The sequence below is a fragment of the Triplophysa dalaica genome, chromosome 7 (genome assembly GCF_015846415.1).
Source record: "Triplophysa dalaica isolate WHDGS20190420 chromosome 7, ASM1584641v1, whole genome shotgun sequence".
In the NCBI taxonomy this organism is placed as follows: domain Eukaryota; kingdom Metazoa; phylum Chordata; class Actinopteri; order Cypriniformes; family Nemacheilidae; genus Triplophysa; species Triplophysa dalaica.
The window spans coordinates 16,948,910-16,976,025 of NC_079548.1; the positions used below are offsets into that span (position 1 = coordinate 16,948,910).

The window sequence follows — 27,116 nt, forward strand, 5'->3', positions numbered from 1 at the left end:
TTGGACACCATTGACTACCATTGTAGTAGAGATGACCATTGTAGTCAAAAGTGCCACAGAACGGTTTGCTTTCCTACATTCTTCAAAATATCTTCTTTTGTGTTCAATAGAACAAATATATGAAATAATTGTTTCCTACTGTGGTAGTCAATTGGGTCCAAGAATGGTTTGGTCACAAGCATTCTTCCAAATATCTTTCTCTGCGTTCATCAGAACAAAGACAACTTGTGGACTTTAATTTTTAGGAAAACTGTTTCTTTAAGGTTGATTGCACCGATTGGAATGAGTTGTGTGTGAGGCTATATGGGTGTGTGTGTATTTTTGGAGTCACCTCTAATCTCAGTAGTTATGACCACAGCCTGTGCGGGCGTTCCCCAGCCCTGCTTGGTCTTGGCAGAGATGCGAAAGATGTAGGCCGACTCCGGGGTCAGGTTGGACGCTGTGAACTGACGTGTATCTGGACCCACTTCTACCGTGATAAACTGGTTGGGATCCCCTGAATCCAGACGATAAGCAACCTGGTATCCTGCAACAAAGTCATTAGATCATTTGAGGTGAGCTCTGATCCGCTTCCCTTATTTCAATGCTGAGAACGGCTTAAGCCGCGTCTACCCACATCAAACGTCTGAAAAACATTTCCACAGACTTGAGAGAGTTGTTGTCAGTCAGTTCTGCTTTTGAGAACTCAAAGTACAAAATGGACGGGGAGAAAATCTCTCCTCGCACAGACGATTTGTAAACGGGGAATCAGCAAAAAAAAAAAGAGAGTTTATATGACAAATGACTTTCAAACATGGTTCAGTGCACTAGAAAATTTGGTACCGCCGTACTTTAAATGTGGTTCTGGTTAACGTCCGCATTCATTTCTTTACTTTACTGAGAAAATACTTTTTATTCAAATGGCTTTCATCCGTAAGGTCCTCCGCCTTCGCTCTTGATATCGAATTCAATTCAAGTGTAAAATTTAATACACAGAGTCCCAAACCACTTGGACGAAATGGAATTTGTTTGTGCCTCGTAAATGCGCAAGTTACAATATCTCCGCAATATGAGATGTTTCACAGAGCCGAATCCTCGGTGTTAACACAACAAGCCTGGTCTGACACAGCAGCGCTGCAGAGCGCCAACGGACCATCTCCATCTCGTCTGAGGAAATGACACGTGTGGCGAACCTCGAGCAAAACAAATGATAACATTATCTGGAAACATGTTGAAAATGGATCGTGTGGGCAGAGCTCGGCCGTGGGAGAGATGGAGCATTACACCACAGTCTATTTATTTTCGGCATTTTTGCACCGCGCGCTGGCCCTTGGCTGTGCAAAAACGAAATTAGGCCATCCCACGTCAGGAGACTGTAGTACTTTGAGGCTGCCATTTCATCCTAATGTCCACTTCAGCCATGAGGGCAGAGGAAAATAACACACATCCATCCCCTAACACACACACTTTCTGGTTACTTTCATGTCAGTGTCTATATTTCTGTAGACAGAGAGAGTGCCACGGGCTGAAAATGCTAGAAAGCAGCTCTTTCGCTCGGCGTCTTCTCGGCTTCAGTGGTCCGTGACCCGTGTGTGTTTATCAGGGCTTTGCTTGGGGAAAGGGTTTCTACTGCGAGGGCATCGGCCCATGTGATTGGCTAGGTCACCACCCCACAAACTCCTGCAGCTCTGTTTTCCTCATTCATCGCCCGGTGATTACCGGACCTGCAGCGGCCGAGAGAAACGCTGTCACAAGGGCAGAGCCTCCCTGGAAAGGCCGGGAAAGACCAGTGCTCTATCACTACCAGAGGGAAAGCCGAGAGCTCGTGCACAACGGCTTTCAACTCATTTCCAACATGAAGCAAATCTGAGAAAAATCTCACTTCTCTACTTTCTCTGATTTAAATCTACATATGAGCATCTCTTGACACGAAAACAAAGAGCAAAAATGAGCGAGGCGCTCGTCTCTGTATCTGCCTTTATATCAACTTGATTTATGTACACAACACAGATCTGAGCTCTGCTTTGATTTAGCATTCCCCTTACTTTGTCAGATCTGTTTTGGTATGTGACTCTTTCCATGAATAGGAAGCAAAACATGGCCAGAAAGTCTTCAAAAACAGTGTCAGTAAAAGAGGCACATAGGATTCTCAAAACATTGATCTGCTTTATTTTCTGTTAAAGTAATAGTTCACCCAAAAATGAAAATGATTTTATCATTTATTCTCACTCATGACATTCCAAAGCTGTTTGACTTTCTTTCATCTTTAGAACACAAAAGAAGATATTTTGAAGAATGTTGGTAACCAAACAACACTGGCCCTTTTTGACACTCATTCTATGGACACAAAACCACAAAGACATTTCTCAAAATATCTTCTTTTGGGTTCCACAGAAGAAAGAGTCATTAAGAGGTTTTGAATGACATGAGGGTGAATAAAAGATTACAGGATTTTTATTCTTGGGTTAACTTTTTCATTGCTAATGCTTTAACTTTCTGCTACCCTATTATCAAAATCTAGGATAAAACTTCATTCACAAAGTGACAGTTCACTCTAAAAAGGAAAATTCTGTCATCATTTATGCACCGTCCTGTCATTTCAAACCGGTATTACTTTATTTTTTTCGCAGAACACAACAGAATTTTTTTTCATGAATGTTGTTAACTGGCCCCCATTCACTTGCATTGTGTCCATACAATAAAACTGAGTCAGTGCAAGTGCTGTACGGCTACCAACTTTCTTCAAAATATCTTTCATTTTCGTTCTGCAGAAAAAATAAAACCACAAAGGATGGAAATGACAAGAGGGCGAGTAAATGATGACAGAATTTTTTTCTTTGGTTGAATTATCACTTTGTCATCCCATCATGCTATAAAAATGGTCGAAATTATGTTTTGTTTTGGGTATCATCATTTTATAAACTTTGTGTAAGAAGATGTATTAAGGGTTGGGTATTATGATCTTGGTCCCAAATCTGTTAATAATTAATCTTTTTATGTGCTTTTTTATGAACTTGTTGTGAGAACGAATATTCAAAAATGGCTTCTGTTATGCTTTAAAACATCTCTTGGGAGACCAGTGTGTACCTGCAAAGTACCTTCTCTTCTCTACTTTTCCTGTAAAGTCAGCCGGCTGGAGTCAGATTGAAGCAAAACTACTTTATCTGCCGCAAATTCAAAAGCAAACTCCCATTGCCAACCACCTACATGAAGGTCTGCTTAGTCTTCTGGGAAGCCAAGAAACAAACACATTTTTCAGTGGCTCTGAAAACAGGATTACATTTAGGCTTTGCAGCAAACAAACCACGTTTACAAGACTTCTAGTTAAACAGTCACGCTGTGCCACATTCCACACTTAAACCATGCATATGGTCGCAGTCGCATTTTCCTGCGGCACGGACACCGCAACAAAATCCAGATTTTCCCAAACATCATCAGGAAGCTAAAATCGTCCTCGTATTTATTCCAAATCAATGCTTGGGAAATAGAACGGCCTCAAAACAAAAGTCAAACAAACAATGGCGTGTTCAGATCTCGTTTTTCCATCGCAGGGTTTTTGGGTATTCTTCTCGGGCACGATTTGCACAGAAACCTCGATTTGGCAGGCGACTTTTCTGAGCTTCATTCCCTTGAGGTGTTAGTCAGACTAATCTCATTAAAGTGCAGGGATTTTCTCCTCTCCGGATCCTTCTCGCCTTATGAGGAATTAGTCTCAGGTGCACGGTGACATGGCTGCATTCACACGGCGGAGGGGGAAAAACATGCCGTTGCTGCCAGTCCAATGCATTACACGCTCTGAAGCGGGCCAGATCGAGCACGGAAGAGACGGTTTTTAATGTGAGATGAAGTAAATCAAAGCCGCTTTGCACTTGAATCCAGACTTCACGGGTCAGCTGAGATCCTTCTCAATTGAAGAATGGAAATCTATATAAATATTACAGGCAAGACCTGATCTGAACAGTGTGTTTATAACAGAGCAGTACAAAACTGGTTATCCTATAATGTAGCCTATAGTATTTGCGAAGACAGGACATAATTCACCTAATACATCAAAGCAAATCTGAAACTCTAGAGACACAAGTGAGACAACTTGGGTGGGTCTTTCTCTCAGGAGACATGAGACGGAGAAAAAAGCAAAACAGCTACTGTGCTATTAGTTCTCTTACCCATTATTATGCCGTTGGGGTCCACAGGGGGCTGCCAGACCACCCTCACCTCCGTCAGACGCACCTCTGGGAACACCAGTCTCATGGGTGGTCCTGGAACTGGAGAGGAAAACCGGAAAAGGAGGGACCAAGGATTAAATTCAATCATCATATATCTCTTACGGTCTCTGTAATTAAGCACATGAAATTTAAGCCTATAAGAGAATAAACCTGCTTGACTCATAGCCAAAGCAGAAGCTGAAATCAAAGAGTGTTAATACAGGTTATTTAGCTTTCAAAGAAGCAGCCGTTGCCCGAGACAGCTTCTGAAATGGTATTTACGTCAAGATAAGGTCACTGTTAGAAATCCCGCTTTGAAAAGGACAATAAAAAAACTAACATTCATTATAAGACAAAAACACAAGAGAAGTGAGGGAAAAAAGACAGCTATGGCAGCACACAAGCCGTGGCGGTTTAATGAACACATTTTAAAATGGTTTCTGTGGATAAGGAAGTGTGTTTTGTCTGTAAGAGTATGCGCTTGGGTTGCATCCATCTGTGCACAGAATTATTGTTTTCCAACATTACCATAATGACAAATGTTGGGATGTCTCAGGAAAATAACTACTGTAGATTTTAACATGTGTAAAATGTGTGTGGTAAGTATGACAGGCACGAAAATACATGTATATGATAACAATATATAGTCATCAGACAACATGTCTTTGTGTTTGTTAATCGCTCTGGCTAGTGGCTAATAATATAGCCATTTATAATTTATAAAATTTATACAAATATACGTTTATATAAACATTTAACACACTTAGAAACTATTTGTAAAATGTTATTGTATATTCATTTAATTAAATAAACAATTTGTTGGATATGTCGGGTAACTTTGTCATATTTAAGTTTAGCCAAGGAGTGGTTCTTTTATTGGTAACCCAAATAAAACCGGCTAGACATACTTTTAACTTGCTAGTGAATAAAATGTGCTTGTTATTTCTTTTACTTGTTTTCAGAAATATTTTTTTCAGGGACTATATTCTTTGCAGATGAGTAAACCAAGTTAAGTTTGGGCCAGGAATGTTTTAGGCACGTGCGCAGTAACGTTTGTTTATTCTGTTGCTGGTAAAACACTCTATAACTGAAAATAATAGTTGTTTTCATAAATACTTTTCCCATGCATTCTGGAACTCTTGGGTCTTTTTTTCTGTGGGAACTGAATTCAGAGAACTCAGCAATGTACAAATAAAATATATATACAAATCAAATAAAGTTATGTTTTGTCCTAATATTTTATTAAAAATATTTGGTAGGTAAAGTGTAAAAAATAAAAAAGCAAATGATGAAAGAATTTTCGGTAACACTTTACTTAAAGCCTTTATGTATTATGCATTATAAAGGGTTATTAAAGTGTATGATAATGCATCATAATTGTTCAAAATGTGTGTTTTGATACATTAAATGTTGTTGTAAAGAATTATCAACAAATTACAAATGCAAAGTTAAAAAGCGTATAAACTGTAGTTACAATTATTTATGAGTCATTACAATGCATTATAAGGTGCATTACAGGACATAATTAATACTTTTATAATACATTACAAACTATCCCTTTAAGCACTAATATTTATTTATTGAAATCAGGAAAATTGTATTTAAAGCTGTTTCCCAAGCCATTTAATTATATCCCATATAAAAACTAAGCGTAAATAAGTATAACATCCAAAACGTGACACTTCCTTTGCTCTCAGCACTAATTAGTTGGTGACCAGTGGGCTGTAAAATCGGGACGTTCCCCCTTTAGACAGATTTCTGTCATTTTGCCCTTGACCAAGGTATTTAGAGCCCTACTGTTTCACGAATGCCACCCCATGGCGCACCTTCCCGTACCAGCCCTCCGTCTCTGTGTCAGAGGCTCTGTTAGACAGTCACGGCTCTATCAATACACACGAAGACATGCTGTTGGGCGTTCCATTGCCCACAGGAGCATCGAATGAGAAGCGGAGGATCTAATGACAGTTGCGCCCTACTCCAAAGGACACAGTGTGCCACCGGTGCTAATATAGGCCTCCGGTAAAGCAGGTCTTGATTAAGTGGGTTGTTCCTCTAAACACATACACCCGCCCCTGCTTCCTGGGCGTCTCTGACAGGCCTATACATTCACTAACAGGACACCTGTGGGGTTGCAGATAACATGGAGGGAATCCAATAACGTGTGATGGTGCTGCGCCTGTGCCACATACACACAGGACACATTAGGTTTAGCTCGATCACACGCACCGCTGTTGTCAACGCAATCCGCTCAATGCCGTCTCTCTACTGTTTCCTTATTTCTCTCCGGATTCCCCCAGTCGATGCGGTCGGTTAGTCGGATTCTCTGTTTCATTTCCTGAACATTAAGGAACTTATAAATCTAACATATCTGACAGGATTTGATTTGTACTGCTTTTCTCAGTTGTACCGTGCGGGCCGCGGGACACGTGTTCATGAGTAGATGCTCTTACAGTAGAGCATTTCCCATGATGCCTCTTTCTCTTGCCAATGTATTGCTAACATTCATCATTCTGCTATCGGCTCTGCATGCCATGAGGCTCATATGGTGATAACACTCACGCAAAGAGTCTATTAGCTACTTACTGTATGACGCACGACTTGTGTAAATCTACTCTGTGTGAATCTACAATTAAAAGGATGTCTATTAATGACTTATTTTAGCAAGATATTAAACTAACAATAATTCTTCATTCTTCAAACATTCAATTAATGATAAAATCCATTGCCAACGTTGTTTTAAAGGGATACTCCACCCAAAAATGAAAGATCTGTCAGGAATTACTCAGTTTCAAACTGTCGTGATTCTTCCTTGTCTTGTCTCTCTTGATTTTATGGCAGAGTCATGGCAACGCCTTAGGTTTCATGTGGAGAGAGGCATTACGGCCCTTTCGGCCTTCCATATGCTCTCTCGGGTCTCGTCTCTGTTCACGCCCTCTCGTCTCTCCATTATTGAGTGTTAATTATTTCATGTCCGGCACCTGTTCCCTCTTGATTGGGTCCCCTTTAAAATGCCCTCGTGTCTATTGTCTTGTGCTCGTTTGTTTTGCGTGTTTACGTGTTTGCGTATCTGCATTTGAGTCTCGTTAGTTTGCACTGCTATATGTTTGCCTTGCCTAACCTTACCTTGCTGTTTTTGTTAGACGTTGTGTCAGTATTTGTATTCAGTTTATTTATTTCCCCCTAATGGGAAGTTTTTGTTTGAATTCTTGTTAACTTAAGGACCTATTGTGTACCTCCAAAGGTACAGTTATACGTTTTGTACCTCTAATATTTGACTGGTACAAAACAGGTCCTCAAGGTACACAGTAGTGTACAATTTGATGACTACAGACCTGGTTAAACCCAATCACAAAATATTTAGGTTTGCAGACAAAAGCCAGGACATTCCCACTAATGATGAACCTCCCTCATCCTCCACAAGCTCTCTGTGAAAACAGGCTTGTGTAATGTCCGGATGCTTCTGTACCATCAGTCCTTAATGAGTCCTGTTCTAGAGGGGAATTTAAAAGGCAAACACAGAGATAATTGCTGCCAAGGTCGAATGAGCACAGACGGATAGACACGCTGGCTGGGTCCTACACTTTCGTCATAAAAGTGGTGGTGAAATGGCCCGAGCTATCGGCGTCTGTCCGGGGGGAGCTCCACTTACAGACCCGTTTAAAAGAGAGCGGTTATCTCTTATTCAGAGGGCAACACAGAGCTGACCGCGGGCACGCAGACTCCATTAATGTGACTCTGTAGCCTGCTGGATTAAGGACTAACCCCTGTGTATCACATACAGGCCTTCTTTAAATGGATTTCGCAAGCAGCGGGAAGATCCTTCTTAGCTCCAGTAACTGACCAAAAGTGAACTTAAGTAACAGGGATGGACTATTAAAGACATTGAGAGGTATCTGTATAAAACATATATAAATATATTGTGTGTATTTTTTTGGAGGATTTATTGACATGCAATATAATATGAATAACTATGTGTTCAGAGGTGTATAAAGACCTTACATAATGAAGCGTTAAGTTTTAATTACTTAAGAATGAGCTATTTCTGTCTACACACACTGCGGGTTCCCTTACATGTTGTTTCTACATTAGCCCTAAACGGAAAACTGCTCTACAGAGTGCGTTTCATAAAAACTTTATCTCCTTCAGCAAAGAAGCGAAAACGTGTCAACATCTTAGTTCTATATCAGCAACGTAGTGCTTCAAAAGGGAGGGGTGGGGTGAGCCATTGGTTGCATTTCATAACCTCACCTCTAGATGCCGCTAAATTATATACACTGGATCTTTAAAACAAAGTACTAAATAAATAAACTTAAATGTATGTTTTTAAACTTATGGCAACATTTTGTAATTAATTTGCATATACAATCATTGGACGATGAAAATTATACACAGAAATCAAAACGTTCCTATGAGATCTACATTCAGGTTCATACATTCTGACTGATATGCGCTTCATATTCCCTTCTCTTCAATTTTGAGTATGTGGGTTCACTTTTTTTTCTTGCATCAAATCAGATAAAATATTAATTTCTATCTAAAGAACCGCTGACAGGTAGTTTCTATCAATATTATGCTTCCAAGTACAAGCCTGAATGAATTAAATCAGCTTTGAACAGGCGATATATTACAATTCAGCCCTTTATTTGGTTCACTCTACAGTATATTGCTTTATCTGACAAATCTCACGACACACAGCACATATCAATGGTTTCCTCTGTAACACAAGCAACCTTGAGGAAAGGTTTGTTGTGAAATGTCCCAAAAGCATATCTCCACTTTAGTCTATATGTCTCGTGGCCCTGGTGACTCTCATACAGTATGGCATTAGTTTTCGCTTTGATCTTTCCACGGTGAACAACTGTAATAGACAGCAAACTATCAGACGATCTCTTTCTTTCACAAATTCATCCAGACCTTCAGTCTATTTATGTTGCAAACCATAAAGTAAATGTTTGAAGGCCAACCTCCACAAAGTAGTTTGCGTGCGGCGTACAATTTTTTAATTTCCCATATCGCTTTGCCCGCCAAATGTGTCTATACCAATTTTTGCAATAAAAACGCAGTTTCAGAGTGGTACTTTAATGCCTGCGTGCCGACGGAAAGCGGCGAATGACAGAAAATCAATTTAGCGAAGGCAAAGCCAAAGAACATGCACGACAGAGATGAAGCGTTTCTTGGAACGCACATACAGAATGTCAAGAGCTTTAGCAGACTCTCAAAAAAAAACATCAGCTTGAGTGAAAGAGCTAAAGACAGGACGTCGTTTTTATTATTTTTTCATTCGATAAAAATTCAAGGCTGCATCAAATCTGCCCACTTCATGTGCTTAGAGCACATTGCCATTACTCATGACAGCTCATAAACTTGGTCAAGGAGCGTGCACGTTATACACCAAACAGATGAGTTACAGCATCAAGATCCTCTCTGTGGTCATTAAACGCCTCGAATCTCAATTATTAAACAAGGGTGAGATATCAGCAGCTATGAACAGAAGGAACAAATTCAAAAGACTGCTTCAAAGTTATTCAAGGGGACATTAGCCAAGAGTGATGGTGTTGTTTTACACCTGTAACAACTAAAGGTATTATGAAAATCAGACACTGACAATACAGACAGAGATTGATGTCTAAACAAAATTTGTCTGAGTGTGATGATCTGGCATTCTTCACCATTGTAATCCAGAAACCTGAATCGACTCTTTAAAATGCCAAAAGTGTGTTGACTGCACCACAGGTCTGGATATGTGCCCGGTTAACACTCTTCTCCATCATTTGATCATTATTTGATGAATTACCACTGCCACGATCAATAAAATCGCACACAAACATCTCTTTCAAAAACTTCTGGCCCGCCTATTTTCGCTTGCGCTGAGTCTAATTTATATAGAAAGGAGGCGAGCTAGTACTAAAAAGCACTAAGAAATAAACTTAATTAAGAAATGTCTTAATTTGAATACCCACAGCTCATTTAGCGTCTGGATCGTGGGTGGTTAGTGAATTAAGGTGCAGGTTGTGTTGAAAAAATGTGCAAAAGGGGCGTAACTATAGTCAATTTAAAGGGACAGTTCACACAAATGTTTAAATTCTGTCATCATTTCTAACCACCAAGTTATTTCAAAACTGAATACATTTCTTTGTTCTGTTGAACACAGAGAAGATATTTCAAACAATGTACCCTAGGAAACACTGGGGCACTATTGACTCCCATTATCGATCTCCTACTATGGTTGTCAATGGTGGCCAAGAACTGTTTGCATTCTTTCAAATATCTTTCTCTTTACAGATTTGCAACAACTCGAGGGTGAGTAAAAAGACAGAAGTTGAATTTTTGTGTGAACTGTCCCTTTAAGCTGTTATTCAATTCAAGGAGAAAAGCTCACCATCATCTTTGGTCCTCTCCAGCACCGGTGGGCTGCTCAGCTGGCCGTCTCCTATTCGCGTGAACGCCAGAACCTGGATCTCGTACTGGACGTATTTACGCAGGTTCCGCAGCAGGACTGACTGCGTCAGGTTTCCCTTCACAACATTCACTTGTGCATCCGAATCCGAGTCCTTTTCTTTGTACAGAACCTGGACAAATAAGCATATAAACAATATTACAGGTTGCTCGGCGTTGTGTGATTGTGTACTCTAAAATGGCATTGAACTAAATCACACCGACCCTTTTTTTATTGTCAGCTGTGCAGTATGGCAGAATTGCGTGAGGTTTGTACCTCCGGGTGTATTTTCAGCAGGCTGTTTATTGGTTTAAGCCTTCTGTCTTAATTACTGTTGACTTTGAAGCACAGAAGCTTCTCTGAACATATGGGTGCGCAACAGCTCGTCTGACAGCAAATATTTGTCTTTACGCAAGGGTCAGAGATTCAATGAATGCTTTTATGGCCCAGTTCATTACTTGACATGAAAATTAAAGAGACTACCGGAACAAACAGGGCTGCTTTATAGGGCTTCTAAGAACTAAAAGTTTATTATAATGAATCCTGTTACATCTGAAATGTTAAAGGGTTCATGTTTTTTAGAACACAGATGTAGTACAAAGTCAGTCAAGGTTTCTTCTACCACAAACAATAATTTGGTTCTGTCCATTTTTTCATTCTCTGACTACTTCACATTTTTGTACAAAGGCTGCTGAAAATGTGAATTTGTGTGTAAGAGAAATTCAGTACAAATCAAAATTGAATTCATTCATTTTTAGTTTTCTGGCCGTCTAATAAGCAAAGCAATGTACAGTACAGTCAATTTCTATATGATAGTACAAGACCTCCATCTCCATATCAGCGATTATTTTGAAAGAGATTCTGGATCAAAATACTTTAACTATAATATAACACGTGTTTCTGATTTCAAAGAATCAAATAAATTCTTGCATTTTATATGATCCCGTATTTCATTAAACTGTCATAAATCGCATCCAAGATTTAGCATTCATATCTTATATAGCCAAATTTTAATTTTACAAATGCTTTTGTAGATCCGCTAGGATTTGTTATTACACGAAACGCAGTGGCTCCTCTGAAACAAAAGAAGCAAATTCTTTCGTGTCATTTCATCAGACACAAGCTGGTTTAAGGGCGTGCATTGTTGAGTGTGCATGTTTAAACCGTAATTCGCCTCTGATGCTTATTAAGTTGGGCTACGGGCTCCTTCAGCACATACCGCAGCACTACATCCCCTAAGCAGTCGACTATTTTTTTTTGCGCATAAAAAGAAATAAACAGAGAATGCAAAAACAAAACAGATACGGACCTTGTATCCGAGGATGTTTCCGTTTTGCGCGTGCTCAGTGACCGGCCCCCAGGTTACCAGGATGCGACTGGAGCTCATGGCCTCGGCTGTCATGTTCTCCGGAGCCGCTGTTGGCACTACAAAGACAAATCACAATTCCTCATCACAGTGTGCCTTAACACAAGACCCCGAGTAAACTCTCACTGTGGATTAGTCGACCCGCCAGTGTCATGAGGTAAGCCTGTGTTAATATGAAAGCAAACAGTGTGTGAGTGGCACAAGAAGATAGTAAACACATTGTTTTGACAGGTAAAGCTGAGCCCCAGGTAGACTCTTGAAACCTGCCGGCACATTTCCCTCATCTAGACAGCAGAACTGCATAATGACAGACTTCAAAAGGATTTTTAAAGGTGTACGGAGTCATTTCTGCACCATTAACAAACCACAAACACTTCCTACTAAGCATTTCTGCAGTTTGTTTGTATCACTAGTAGTGCTGAAACAACACAATTCACCTTTAAAACTCATTTCGGAGGTTCCGCTTCACACTACAGCCATTTGGGCCCATAAATCTCTCTTGTAGGGAGCAACAGTAACCATAAGTACAGACACCGGGCAGCCAATCATCTCATTTCTTATCTGCAGTGCAAGAATGCATTTACAGCCACTCGTGAGTGAGGAAGAATGGTGGTATTGAGCAGGGAACAGTGAGGGGCTGTTATGGTAATCACATAAAAGAAATCAAAATCAATTTGAGAGCAACCTGTTTACATTTCACAATGTGATTATCCAGAGAATGGAAATGGAAAGACACTCCCTCTGCGACATATGTGGCAAATGTGTTTCGGCTTCTCACGGGGCTGCATTTGAAACTGTTCCATAGAGGCGTACGACCAATCAACACGCATTAGCATCAGTCGCAAATGCGGGTGTGTTGCGTGCCCTCACCTGACTCGCGCGTGCGACCCTTCACCGCGTCGCTCCATGGCCCGGGGCCGATGGAATTGAAGGCCTGAATCTGCAGCTGATACTCGGTCCACTCCTCGAGACCTCCAGTGTGATTTCTCTCTCTAGACGGTCGTTCACCAAACGTGTGCTGACCTCGCCCCGCTGGTCCGCCCGCCACGCTTTGACCCTGTAGCCCACGCTCTCAGGGTTACCGTTGTACTCACTTTCGGGCAACGGCTGCCAGGAAAAAATACAGAGACACATGTTTTGACAAAGTGCATATTGTGACCGTTTAAAAGAAAAGAAATATAAAATCAAATTTTAAGATTAGGAGAACCAAAGTTTGATTTCATTCATTCATTTCACTATGATTTCAATATTTGACATGGTATTTAAATACTGTGTTATATTTTAAATGTACTTCATATTATGTAGGGTCCTCTTATGTAGAAAACAGTAAATCACAAAGAAATGACCCTTTTTGTTAAATTATATTTATTTATTTGCTTGATTTAGTCATTTCCTGGAAACATTTGGAGTCTACAAGTCTATGTTTACATTTTCACATTTTTGTGAACAAAAAATTAAATGTAACATATCAAACTTTTAATGTGAAAACTTGCCTTACTGCGAGGACGTACATTTTTTTCAGTCCTTTCAACGACTGCATTTGCAGCAGATTGAGAGCTCTAAACATTCCATACTGCAGTTGACAAGCGATTAAACGTACGTATAAACACATAACTGATATTTAATAATCCCTCATCACTTTACGTGCACCAAAAAATGAAGTGAATGACTTTGACGGGGTGCCAAAAGATAAGTGAGATGTCACAAACTGGCAAAACATCAGCTCTCATGCGCTTGTAATTTGACAGGTAAAGAGCTTCAATTTGAGAAACTCAATTTGGCCACAAGCTCTCGCGTGTCAGCATTCTTTATTTCAGGTGAAAATCGATAGAAGTGGAAAAACACACTGCTTTCAACGGCCCAGCCTGTATTCATGTGTGATACTGGATAATGACATCCTGTCAGAACACCGGCGGTGAGAGTCGTGAATGTAATAGTTTCCTCGAACCTATTTCACGAGCGTTTCATTCTTACCTCTCTGATAGAAACTAAAATATGAATCAAGACCTTAAATAATTAAATTTGAGTCGACATAATACAACGTTCTGGGCTCATTTCATGTTTCAACTGTTAAATAATAATATGAGAAAAAAACGCAACCATTTGATTGCAAGAATCACTTTCATCAATTTGATGAAGGACATACCCAAGGAGAAATTGAAAAAATTAAACTAAAATATGTGTAACTACTTACCACCCATCGTAACCACAGACTGGTCTCGCTGGCCGTGCGTACCGTCACGCTACTAGGCGCCAAGTCGGGAGGGGCCTGCAGGGTCTGTATAACGCGGGAGGGCGCACTCACCGGACTCGATCCCACAATATTCACCTGCCGCATTCGAAACCTGCACCAACCAGAGTCCAAGCACACACTTCATGAATCCGTATTACACTTTGTTAAAACGAACTAAACTCAACGGCGGAAAATAAATGGCTGTGGCGTCGGGAATGAACTCCGTTCAGGCCCTGTGCTCTCTGCAATTCACTTTCTAATTGCGCCAATTACCATAAAATCAAAGTTTATCAGCGTGTAGAACAAATGGAGAGACTGCAGCAACATCCATAAGATCTGACATAAATTGCAGGGTAGAGAAAAACACAGAGGCAAAGCAGTTCATCATGAAGGCTCAGAGATGAGTCAAGCCGTCTGAAACAAAAGAATGAAGCCTGAGAGTAAACTTGTTAAGATACCAGCGGTGGCTTTGTGTACATGGAATGCAATAATCGGACAGCTGAATAGTTAAACAAGTATATAATACAGTGCGCTGAGCGCTTCATCTGTTATGCACACACAGAGTTTGGTGTCAGGAATGACAAATGGATTCATCCAATTCACTTCTAACACAATCCTCCATTACCTCATTATGACTGACTTTGTATTAGCACACAAAAAATGACAACAGACTTTAATACTGCATGCAGTGATGTCAAGTAAACTCACCAAACTCAGTCTTTGTTTCTTTTTCACACCTGCACAGAATGTTCTTAAAGTGAAAGTTCACCCACAAATCATTTACTCGGCCTCTTGTCATTTCATACCTGTATGACTTTCTTTTTTCCCGCAGAACACAAAAGAAGATGTTTTGAAGAAACCTTGTAACCGAACAACACTGGCCCACATTCACTTTCATTGTTTGGACACTAAACCTGGTTAAAAACATTCTTCAAAATATCTTCTTTTGTGTTCTGCGGAAGGAAGAAAGTCAGACATGTTTGAAAAGACAAGAGGGTGAGTAAACGATTAGAGAATTTTCATTTTTGTGTGAACTTGGCGTGAGTGATAGTTGGAATCAGCTGTGCGCACACCGGTCTCGCATATCTCACGGAGCAAATCGGGAGCATAAGAGGACGAGCGACGGACTGCTGACGAGAGAGTACCGGGCCCAGACATGTTTAAGTTTGTATTTATGTCCTAATGGCCGGCAGTCGACCGTGAGGTGGCTGCCGGCCTTTTACTTCTGTGTTATTGTGAGGGGACAACAGATAAGCACTGCTGTGTCTCTCAGTGTTTCTCCTCAGCAAATCTCAATTTAATCATCACTTTTCACACTTTTGAGAGTAGAATGACATCCTATACCTGTCAGTTCATTGGAAATGCCTGAGCCGGCTTAGCGAAAACCAGGAAGTGACCAAAATGTTGCTATGGTTACACCTACTTGACCACTGGCATTTCTGGAGTGGTTCAATAGAAACAAATACTGTGATCATTTCTGGGGTTCACCCCTCATTTGGTTGTCAAACTTTGCATTGGGTAGTTTTTACGTATACTTCTCAGCTATTCTGTATCCATTCTTATTTTAGCGCAAGACAGATATTACAAAGATGTCAAGATCAAAGACTAAAGTAAAATAAAACAATATAATTAACTGGTAATAAAAAGAAAATCAGAGCCATAAATTACAGAACAGAAACACTACCACGGTGTGTTGACTTGAGTGTTCATGGAGGCAGAGAATCCAAATCTGATTAGAGTAAATGTGTCTTCAATAATTCACTGCTAATTGGAGTAATCCACATGTCTTTATTTGATTATGCTCATTTAAAATGTGTTCCTATTCAGATAAAACAAATGAAAATAATGTGTGCTTGTAAACAAAAACATCACTGACCTGTAATGTGTAAACGGTGTGAGGTTGGGCACCTCCAGCACCTGAGCCTCAGGCTCGTTCTCTTTCTCGTACAACACCTTCCACTCTTCCTCTTCACCGATACTGCCCACCTGAAGAGGATCATTGCAAACAATAGTAAAAGATCATTAAAAAGAAAACCAGCAACCTGATGGGTTTGCAAAACTTCGGAAAAGTCACACGGCGATTACAAAGCGAACACAGTACATTCTGACAACGTCGACAGTTTGTCTTCATTGGGTCACGATACCATATTCTGAGGACTTCGTGGCAACGTTCCATTTCTTAGAATTTTTGATAACATTCTAGAAACATCCTAGCCATGTCGCTAATTAATCCCATGGAGAACGTTATAGCGACGTGATGTACTTGTGTACAGATAACCGGGACGCTGGTCATTTGATTAATGAATCTGGTCATTTCTATTTATTTTGTTAATGTATGGATAAATCATGTAGAGTAAAATCTGTTATAATGCCTAGGCGAATGCTTTAAATCTGACTTCTGATAGCTATAAAACAGGAGTTTAATTCGATAACACAAAACTGCGTTTCTATTTATTTAGTGCGAGTGCGTCTCCAAAACGCACTTTCTCCTGTCTGAAAGAGACACGCGATCGCATCATTTAAACGTTAAAGGTCATTTTTTTACCTCCCTACCTAATATATTACCTTAGCATTTTATTAATATTCCTCGAAGCTTTCTTGTGGACACGCACCATAGACTGACAAGACACAGGAGAATATATCGATTAAAGTCGTTATTCCGCACAAAGTATTGTCGTCGCTTCAAAAAAATTCAATTGAGCCACCATGAGCGGATGGAGCATCTCTAATTGTCTTTAGTACTTTTCTGGACCTTGACAACAACTAGAACCATTATGTGGAGGCCTGGAAACCCCTCGGATTTCACCTTAAACATCTTTTTTTTTGTGTTCCGAAGACGCCGAGAGGTCTCAAAACATGTGGGTGAGTAAAAAATAACACATTTTTGATTTTGAGATGAACTTTTCCTTTAATCTGCTACACCATGGAAGCATCTGAAAAGAAGCATTTTTTCAGACCTATTTTGAAAACGATATCTCTCAGCATTTGTCGAGTCCGAGTCCAACAAGTGAAGCGAACTAAAGCGAAAAAATCCCCACACTGCACTTCATTATATCCAGCACGTCACATGCCAATGACTTTAAGAGCACTTTCTGGAGGAACGGGGTCCTTCGGCGGAAATTCAGGTTAAAGCTTTTTCGATTGAGTCCCGGACAGTGCCAGCCACTGCCCCATTTCAAACACATTGTGCGAGCAAAGTCTAAACCAATCAAAGCTCACAGCACTCAGGAAGATTTACTATGACCAGCGGAGTGTACTGTATGCGGTAAGCATTTATGCCAACGTGATAGATGTTGGACGCGTGGCACCTTATGCTGGAGACCGCTGTTGTATTTCATAGCGGCTGTGTATGCAGCGTCTCTCTCTCTCTGTGACAGGTTTCTGCAGCTGCAGATAGCTTGGCCTCAATCAACTTAGGAACTCAAGCGGCACCGCATGAAAAGCTTCCTTTGAGAGTCCTGGGCCGGTCACGTCAAGTTGATGTCGGTTACAAATTAGAAGTTGGTCACGTGATTGAATCTGTCTGCATTTTTGCGAGAGCCGCGTGTGACGTAGTAAGGGCAAAGATACGCTTTCAATATATTCTTGCGGTGTGGAAGGAAATCAGAATGGGAACTTTTATTCAGCTTGAAATGAAATTGCTGAGCAAGTGAAAAGTATAGTATATTTCAAGTAAGTTTTGTATATTTTAAGCCCTGTGGTGACAGGTGGATACAGTTTTGAATACTTAAACCTTACTGAACTTTTATGATGATGAGCAGATTGGTCAAATTATAAGTAGATTATTGTCTAATAAAAGACTGATTGATGCTCTTATCCATACAACAGAGAGGACTGTATCTTTACTGTAAGATCTTATATTTTACAACTTCTATTTAGTATTCGATATGTATTTGCACAAGTAGTCGTGTATATAGAAGTAACAGCAAGGACCATGAAAACACAATAAAATTGTTAGTTTCAACTTCTAAACATTTCTTAACTTGCTTATTTTTTATGCTTCAGACGATTCTCTTTGATTGAGAACTTTGCTTATCACTGAAGGAAAAACTTGAATATGTTATATAATACATCTGTATATATATATATATATATATATATTTAAAAGACGGCTCACCTGCCCATCAACAATCCACTTGGAGATGGTGGTCTTCCCATCATCCCCTGCACGAAACTTCAGTGTGGCAGATCGCGAGCTGATTTTAGAAATGACCAGATTTGATGGAGCTCCTGGAAGTTCTACATGAAAGTAATAAACCAAATATTAAGAGCGCTAAAGTTAAGAAGTCACCTCTAAACAACGCCTGCACAACACGCCCATCAATAACCACGAAACATCACTTCGACACACGACTTCTGAGGTCTGACTGGAATATTTAAAAATGTTTAGATCCAAAATGCACTTGGGACTCGGCCAAAAAAGGGGTTTCTGATGCTTTTGAAGTGTTGAGATAAAAAGTCTCATTTGGTTTGAAAAACCTTTGATGAAATTACACTGGAATTAAATCAAATAACAGTCGATAGTCTCGCATCTGCCTGAAAGCCCACTGAGACGACTACATGTCTGTTTCCCTAATGTCTCACAATATGCAATTTATCAGCAGACATTATGGTTCGGATTGGCGTTCAGCCAGTTCAGCGTTTGCCTTTATTTACCGCGAGGAATGCCTTGAAGCAAGTATAAATGAATATTTCTCCTTTAGTGCCATATTTGATTTATGGCAGCGCGTAGGCAACAACTTCTCAGCTTCTGAGCAGAAAAGTCCAGCTTAAAAGAGCATCATTCATTTATTTCGAGGATGTTTATACGCTGCATACGTTTCCAAGTTGACTGACTTCTATAGGGTAATGCATTTTCGACAAAACTAAAGAGGTGCACTGACGTACCTGGTGGAACTCCGGAGGAAATCGTGGAGGACGTTATAATTCCCACGCCTGCCTCCGTCATGGCTGCGACCTCCAGCGTGTATGTGGTGAGCGACGTCAAACCGGTGACCTTATAATCCAGCGTGGTGTTCGTCAAAGTCCGTGCCACCCTTGACTGGTTCGTTCCCTGCACCTCCCAGGACACAAGGTAACCTGCAAAGCACCAATCCCATTCAAGATACTTTAAAGGTCCAGTATATGAAATGTAGCGGCATCTAGCAGTGAGGGCGCGGAATTGCAACTAACGGCTCACTACCCCCCTGGCTTTCGAATCACTATGGCGGCAGACACAGAACCAAGATGTCGTTACTTTTTTACGAGATAACGTATTCACGTATTTAAGTTTGTCCGTTTAGGGCTACTGTAGGAACAACATGGTGAATTCCATTTAAGGGGACCCATGGTGTATGTACATAGAAATAGCTCATTCTAAGGTATGCTTATAAAAACACTTCATTATGTAAGGTCTTTAAACACCTCTGAAGACATTACGTACGTATATTAAATTGCATTTCTGTAAAGATGTTCAAAACACAAAAACCTTTAAATGCTTCAAAACCTAATAGCCAATTTGAGGTGTCTGGCACTCGAGTCCAACCTGTGATGACAACTGGGTCTTGAACTCGAAATAAACAATCCCTTCTAACAAACAAGGTGGGTGAAATGTGGGGAACTGCTTTAGAGAGTTGTCTAGACCCGGGGCCCTGGCCCCTAACCCACATCTAACTGAGACTAATAGCCAGCAGAGATCCTGCGTAATTTGCTGTTTATTGGGAGTATTTTTCCCACAGTCAGCAGTGTTTCCAATCGCTGAATGTCCTTTTCCATTGAGGTGCTCATAAATCAAGCTTTGCGCTGGGAGAGTCTGCTGGAGAACAGGCATACCCAACATTCAAAGAGCAACAATGCTGTGTGCATTGATATAGACAGGGGCTATTTAGTCTAATGTATGTCTGATCCCATTCGTCTCTACGCTCTCAATCCACATCCAGCGCTGTTATGTAACTCAGTCGGCTTAATCTATGTCCGGTATCAATCTGCCGCAGGCTCATTAGTCCTCATTTAATTCTTTCTCTGCACTATTGAGACTTCATGAGCGCGCTGCACAAAAACACGCCCGGCTCATTTTTCACCATCAAATCGGAAAATGAAAGGTCTATTTATAGGACCATTAGGGTTCGCTTCATTGTGATAATTATGTACATGTTCCTGCCAAACTCTCATTAGTGTAACATTTCTGGATGTATACATTGTATTTTTGGTAAGCTCTTTTAATCGCAATGGTGAAACCAAGATTCTCACTACTTTATAAATGTGACAGTTCACCGCAAAATATTTTTTTGTCATTTATTTACCTTCAAGTTGTTCCAAATCTGTATACATTTCTTTGGTGTAATGAACACAGAAAAAGATATTTGAACCGAACAGTTCTGGCAACCATCGACTACCATAGTAGGAAAAATTATGTTAAAATTGTGTGTTCTGTTGAACACAACAGAAGATATTTTGAAGAATGTAGGAAAACAAACAGTTCTGGGGCACTTTTGACATGAGATTCTTTTTACTTTAAAACTGTTTTACATTTTACTTTTTTTACCCCATGCTGTGCAAGTTGAAATCATATAATAAAAAATAAGTTTTTAAAGGGGTCATATGGCGCGAACACATGTTTTTATGTGTCTTTGTTGTGTTATAAGATGCCCATGCATGTATTAGGCACGTTAAAACTAAATATGCATTCTATGTAAATGTGAAGGCTCACCCAGACCTGCATGAAATGCCTTGTGTAACCACACCCCCACAAATCTATGTCAGTTGGTGGTATGATGTGACTAGGACAACCCATATGTATACTCAAGTAAGGTGGGCGTACCTGTCAGTACAATTGCTTTGGAACCCGTTGTTCCAAATATGGTAAGAGGTTTTACACTTCCATCACACGTTTGCAGTTTTCGATCAATCATTACTGGTTAACCGGCCAATCATAGCACACCTCGCTTTTCAGAGCGATGAGCTTTGTAAAAAAACCTGTGTGTTACAGAGAGACGGGCAAAGAGGAGATACAAACATGCACGGTATGTGGCGAATACAGCATTTTTTAACCTTAAAGGTCTCCTCATACGACCACTTTCAACAAGTTGGTATGATTTTTTAGGGTCTTCATGAAATGTCTGGAACGTCTTTTCATTAAAAACACTCAATGGCTGTGTAAACAAACCCTGTTTTGCCTCGTCAAAAACAGCTATGCTCAGTGTTCGCCCCTGTTCATTAGCAAAACAAACATCTTGCCGCAGCTAAACATATTAATGCACATAATGTATTAACATTCATACAGTTAAACTCCAAGTGTCCATCTGCACTTATATACAGTAAGTTTAACACTGGCTTTGAATGTTCTATTTAGGCCGTGACTGACGTTGCTCCCTTCGCTATCATATGCTAACGTTATCCACCTTTATATACTGTACATTTACGTCAATTCAGACTGTTGATAAATATTAGCAATAGCAGTTTTGTCTCGTTCATTTGGTCTCAATCCCTCTTGAGGAACAACTTTGAAACGAATCCTGATTGAACTCTCCCAGGTTGAAAATCACTCCGGTTTAAAGTGATTCGAGGCAAACAAGCAGGTTTTAACTTAAGGTTTCTGAGGGATTTCCACTAAAAATAAAATAAATCTACTGCTGTCTCCTCCTTTGGACTCTGTGCAGCGACTACATTGCATGTTGTCTATGAACTTTAGCCATGGGATCACTTACAGCACTCTCGCTTGTGAAAACAACAATGGTGGGTCGGGGTGCAGAATAAGGGGCGGTAACATTATAATCAAATTCGCTTTGGACATCACAACCAGAGCGAAATCTGATCGAATCGATCCTCACATGCTTGCAGGGAAAGGCACACCAAATCAAACTTACTGGGTTCTTATTTTTCATGTTTTCTGGGTTGCTAGATGCACCGGGGACACGATTATAGCACTTAAACACAGAAAATGTGGGGTTTTCAGAAGGGGTCTCCTTTAAATCATGTATATACATTGCATTACATCTAAAACAAACACTGATATTTGTTTTTAGCCGGGTCATATCACCCCTATAAAATCTGTCCGCTGTAATAGATGGCATACATCTAGCGTTACATCTTCATTAACCTTCCTAACTTCAGCTCAGGTGCATATTTTGCATTTTTTTGCTTGAATTTAAAATTGTCCTACACACATACATTGGACTAAATTGACAATAATTGTCTCATTTTACAGAAAACGCAAAAAGTCTTAACAATTTGACAGTTATATAGTGATATTTTTGAGAGTAAGAGCTTTCAGTTGATATATGACTCATGTATGGTTTTTGAATATGTGTGATGTAAATATGAAATTAAATATTATTCGTATGATTTTCAGGGGGGGTTGCGAAGATGGATTCATTATCTTTTGTTACGTGAAAACTGATTCTGGTTCTAAGATTTCAAAAAATACTGTATCTGTACAGTTTTGTACATCACATATACAGTATATTGATGATGAAATATTGGACCCAAAGGGTATTTCAGAGTGTCAGAGGTTAATAAATAAACAATGTCAAATATTACCATGAAGTATATTATGTATAAATTATAATATTATTATGTAAATAATGAACAGAGTGTTTTTTCACTGAGTACAAATAGCCCGCATTGTTGGCAGAGACTATTTTGCACTAGCTCCACCCACCAATATGTTATAGGAATAGAGAAGGTGTAAGGTGTAAAGTCTGTACAGCTTGGCAGGGTAGACCGGGGTTCTAATCCACTACTCGCTGAGAACGTTCTTTAATCTTTTTCTATTACCTTACAAAAGTTTAAGTTTAGGGCAAGGTTAGGGGTAAGTGTAGGGCTTTAATAATTTTTATAAACATAATGATTTACACTCTGTTATAATTGCACACTGTTTAATGCACAAAAATACTGAGGTGCAAGTAGTGACGCTATGCCACTATTTATAAGTAAATAGCATATCAAAGTTATTTTAGTTTCTGTTCTGTTTTAGAACATCTCTGTTCATTGAACTCGAATAAAATGTTGACCTCAAAATTATGGGAAAAACTTAACTAAAAGAAAAATCTAACGGTTGTTACTAATTTTTTTATAATTTAAAAGCACTAAAATGTTGATAAAATAAAAAACTAAAATAGAAATGAATTAATGTTATATAGCAACATAATAAAAGTAAATTATAAAATGACAAAAGCATCTACCAAAATTGCTAAAACTTTAACTCAAAAGAACAATAAAACTAAAGATCTAAAAATAAAATCTAATTTAAAATATTAATAAAACTAAATACAACTAAAATCAAAACTATATTAACTCTGTAGAATAAAATTACTATTTTGTGATTTTTTGCGACTGCCAATATTAAATCATTTTTTTTATATTTTACATATTTTTCGCATTACATTAGGGATAATTGGGAAGGAAATGGGCTTAAGCAAAATCTAATTTCCTATTTCTTTCTGTGGTGAAAAATGAGCTGGACATGTTCTTGAGAGTATCTGAGAGATTCACCCTTCACGCTCTCGTCTAATGCTGCAGCGGTAACTCATGTTAATGAGTCTCTTGATCGCACTTAGCATTCCTTTCATTAAATATCTTTTCATTCCTTATGGTAATGATTTCGGCATAATAAGGATAAATGGCATTACAGGAATGCTGAAATGCGTGCGTTTACAACCACATAGTAGTACGGCACACACAGGGAAACAACCTCACGCACACACAAAATCACAACAGCACCTTCTTGCAGCTGTGCAACAGGGAGCGAAAATTGTTTCTGCCAACTCAATGCAAACAACGGAGTCATAATTGCCTTTGTGCAAAGACCCAATGAAGTGTTAAATAGGAGTATATCCATTAATAAAGCTATATGAACGCCAAATGAAAATGGAGCGCTTTTACGGCCCCACCTGCTTGGTCTCTTGCAATGTTCGCCTACATTTAAACAGAGGGGGGCAGATTAGATTTTAGTTAAGAGTCCGAACATGAAGGAGCGATCAAAATCATATTGATTTAATGCCTTAGGAGATAAGAGTGGCTTACAAAGACACATTTGACTACATAGGAGTTAGACAACATGTGTCAGGACCCACTCACCTTCATGATCAAACTATACATTAAATACTGTTTTATGGTATAAATATGGACAACGTTAAAATTCTTCAACAGAACGAAGACATTTGGATTGTTTTCTAGTATTTATTTTGCTTAACTTGCCTATGGCTGCAAATCAAACTCCTTGTCACAAATATGTTGGAACAATAACATCAATAATTAGCAAAGATTTGTTTCTCGATAATCTGCCTAAATTAGCTCCATTATTTAGCATGAGTAATAACGTAGAAGATTTTGAGGTTACCACCGGAAATTTTAACGCCACCTTCTCTGAAAAACTAGACACCGTTGCTCCTCTACTCTTAAAGAAGATTAAAGATAACAGCCCAAAACCCTAGGTTTTTATTCAACACAGTGGTTAAATTGACAAAATATAAATTCTGAACAAATAAAATTGATGATATTTGATAAAAATATATAACTATGCAACCAGAGGCTACACTAGCTGATCAAATAACTAACTGCAGCTCTGAAATTAGGATACCTAAAGCCTATAAGGTGGCTTTTATAAGGCCCCTTGTTAGAAAAAAAAACTTGACTATAAAGAACATATATAATTACAGACCTATATCGAATCTACCTTTAATTTCTAAAGTACTTGAAAATTTGTTCAATTCAATTATGTTCCTTCCTCCAAAGGAAAGACATCAATGATAAATTCCAGTCCGGATTTAAAGCGCATCACAGTTCATAGACCGCTTTGATCAGATTCAAAATGATCAGTTTTTCATTAATGGAATAGCTTTGAAATGGTTTAAATCTTAGTTATCCATTGTTATTTATAGCAATAAATATAGAGGTATAACGAAAATCACAAGTCCAGTACGGTGTACCACGGGGCTCAGTTTTAGGGCCTCTTCTCTTCGCACTATACATGCTACCTCTAGGAGATATGATAAAGCAACACAGAGTTAGGTTTCACTGCTACGTTGATGACACTTTATATTTACTTGTAGAGTAAAAACTCATGAAACATAGCAGTTAAAAAGAATAACGAAATGCTTGAAAAACTGGATGAGTAACAACTTTTAATTACTTTATTCGGACATAACAGAAGTGTTACATACACTCTTAGATCTATTCATATACTCGTCGTCAGCAAAGAATCTTAGTAATCTGTCAATTGAAAATAATTTTGCAACACCTGTAAAACCGCCGTTTTCCATCTTGAGAATGAACTATGTCATATGCTGTCACTATCAGATGCAGAGAAGTTAATTAATGCATTCATGGTGTCAAGACTTGATTATTGTACTGCCCTGTGGGCGTAATACAAAAACTCCAGCTATTACAAAACGCAGCAGCTCGAGTTCTCACACAAACTAAAAAGTATGAGCATGTAAGCCTGGTTAATCAACATTACTCTGGTTAATTATTAAGCAACACATTAACTTTAAAATCTTACTGAAGCCCTACACAGTTTAGCTCCTCAGTACCTGAGTGAGCTTCTCTTGTATAACAGTCCTTCACGTTCACTACATTCTCAGAGATCCGGTCAGTTGGTAACATCTAGAATTGGAAAATCAAGTGCAGGTAGTAGATAATTTTCCTGTCTAGCGCCTAAACTTTAGAACAGTCTTTCTTGTACTGTTTGGGAGGCAGACACACTCTGTCAGTTTAAATCTGGATTAAAGATGCATCTTTTCAGCCTTGCATACACTACACTTCCATAATACAAATCCTCTGACGGTTTAGGCTGCATTAGTTAGATCAACTGGCACCAGGAACACTTCCCATAACAACTGATGTACTTGCTGCATTAAAGAGTGTAGAACAGTACTCTACTTTCAGTTGTCTTTTCTCATTGTTCTGAGGCTACAACAGCGAGCAGGATGCAATCCATGCTCAGACTTGGTGGTAGAGCTGAGAGAGGGAAGCAGCGACCTGACAAGAGCTGAGACGGTAGAGCTGAAAGTCAACTGCTATTAGATTATTAATGATAAATTAAACCTATTATCTACCTTTTTACCATGTATATTTTCTCTTGATCTAGCCTAGTTCTGCAAGCACTGTCGAGCTTGTAGAGATGCAGCAGTTTTTGCCAGAGGGGGTTCCTCGCCACCATTTTCATACTGTTTGCCTGACCAGGGGGGCTACAGACATTATCTTCAGATATTTGTATTTATATATATATAACCTTAAAATGTATCATTCTGCTAAATTTATTTATTTTTACATACAATATACAGTAGGAATTTCTAATCCGTATAATACTTGACCTGTGTTTCTCTCTTTTATCTTAAATGTGTGCTTCTCTTTGCTTATAGTCAATTAGTTTCATGTACAGCTGTTTGTAACAATGCAAATTGAAAAAAGCGCTACATAAATAAGGTTGACTTGACTTTTTCAAGATGTTTAATTATTCTTGAGAACGTAGTGTTTGACCATTTCCAATCAACATAAAATAGCATATTTATAAGACATATTTTTGAGTAAAACGGAAAAGTATGTCGAGCATTGTTTAAATGAAGCTGCTGAAAAAAAAAAATACTCACCAGTAATGATGCCGTTTTTATCCACAGGTTCCTCCCAGCTCACTTTCAGAGACGTGTCCAAAATCTCTGTAAAACTCAGCCGACCAACAGGGCCTGGAACTAAACACACAAAAGTACAAACATGTTTGTCTATAAATGTCTTAATTAGGCTATAGCAAGCTTGTTTATTATCGACTAACACAAAGATTATTTTTACATGTGAAATAAATAAGACATTATTAAGTCCATTAAGTTATCGAATCGGTTTCCGTGCGGGGACCATCACAAAGGTCCCATCAGATATAGCAAAACCTGACTCGCACAAGAAAACACTCTTCCACTCCTTTGG

At 39.2% G+C, this 27,116-nt stretch overlaps 1 protein-coding gene across 1 annotated transcript in view; it reads right to left on the reverse strand.

Moving 5' to 3' along the window:
- Window positions 1–27,116, reverse strand: part of sdk1a (sidekick cell adhesion molecule 1a) — a 261,987-nt gene that overhangs the window by 24,349 nt on the left and 210,522 nt on the right. The window contains 11 exon segments of the mRNA XM_056752481.1: window positions 332–526; window positions 4,146–4,244; window positions 10,564–10,753; window positions 11,930–12,045; window positions 12,857–12,958; window positions 12,961–13,093; window positions 14,181–14,331; window positions 16,096–16,205; window positions 18,337–18,458; window positions 19,107–19,298; window positions 26,789–26,887. Of these exon segments, the coding sequence (XP_056608459.1) occupies window positions 332–526; window positions 4,146–4,244; window positions 10,564–10,753; window positions 11,930–12,045; window positions 12,857–12,958; window positions 12,961–13,093; window positions 14,181–14,331; window positions 16,096–16,205; window positions 18,337–18,458; window positions 19,107–19,298; window positions 26,789–26,887 (1,509 nt within the window).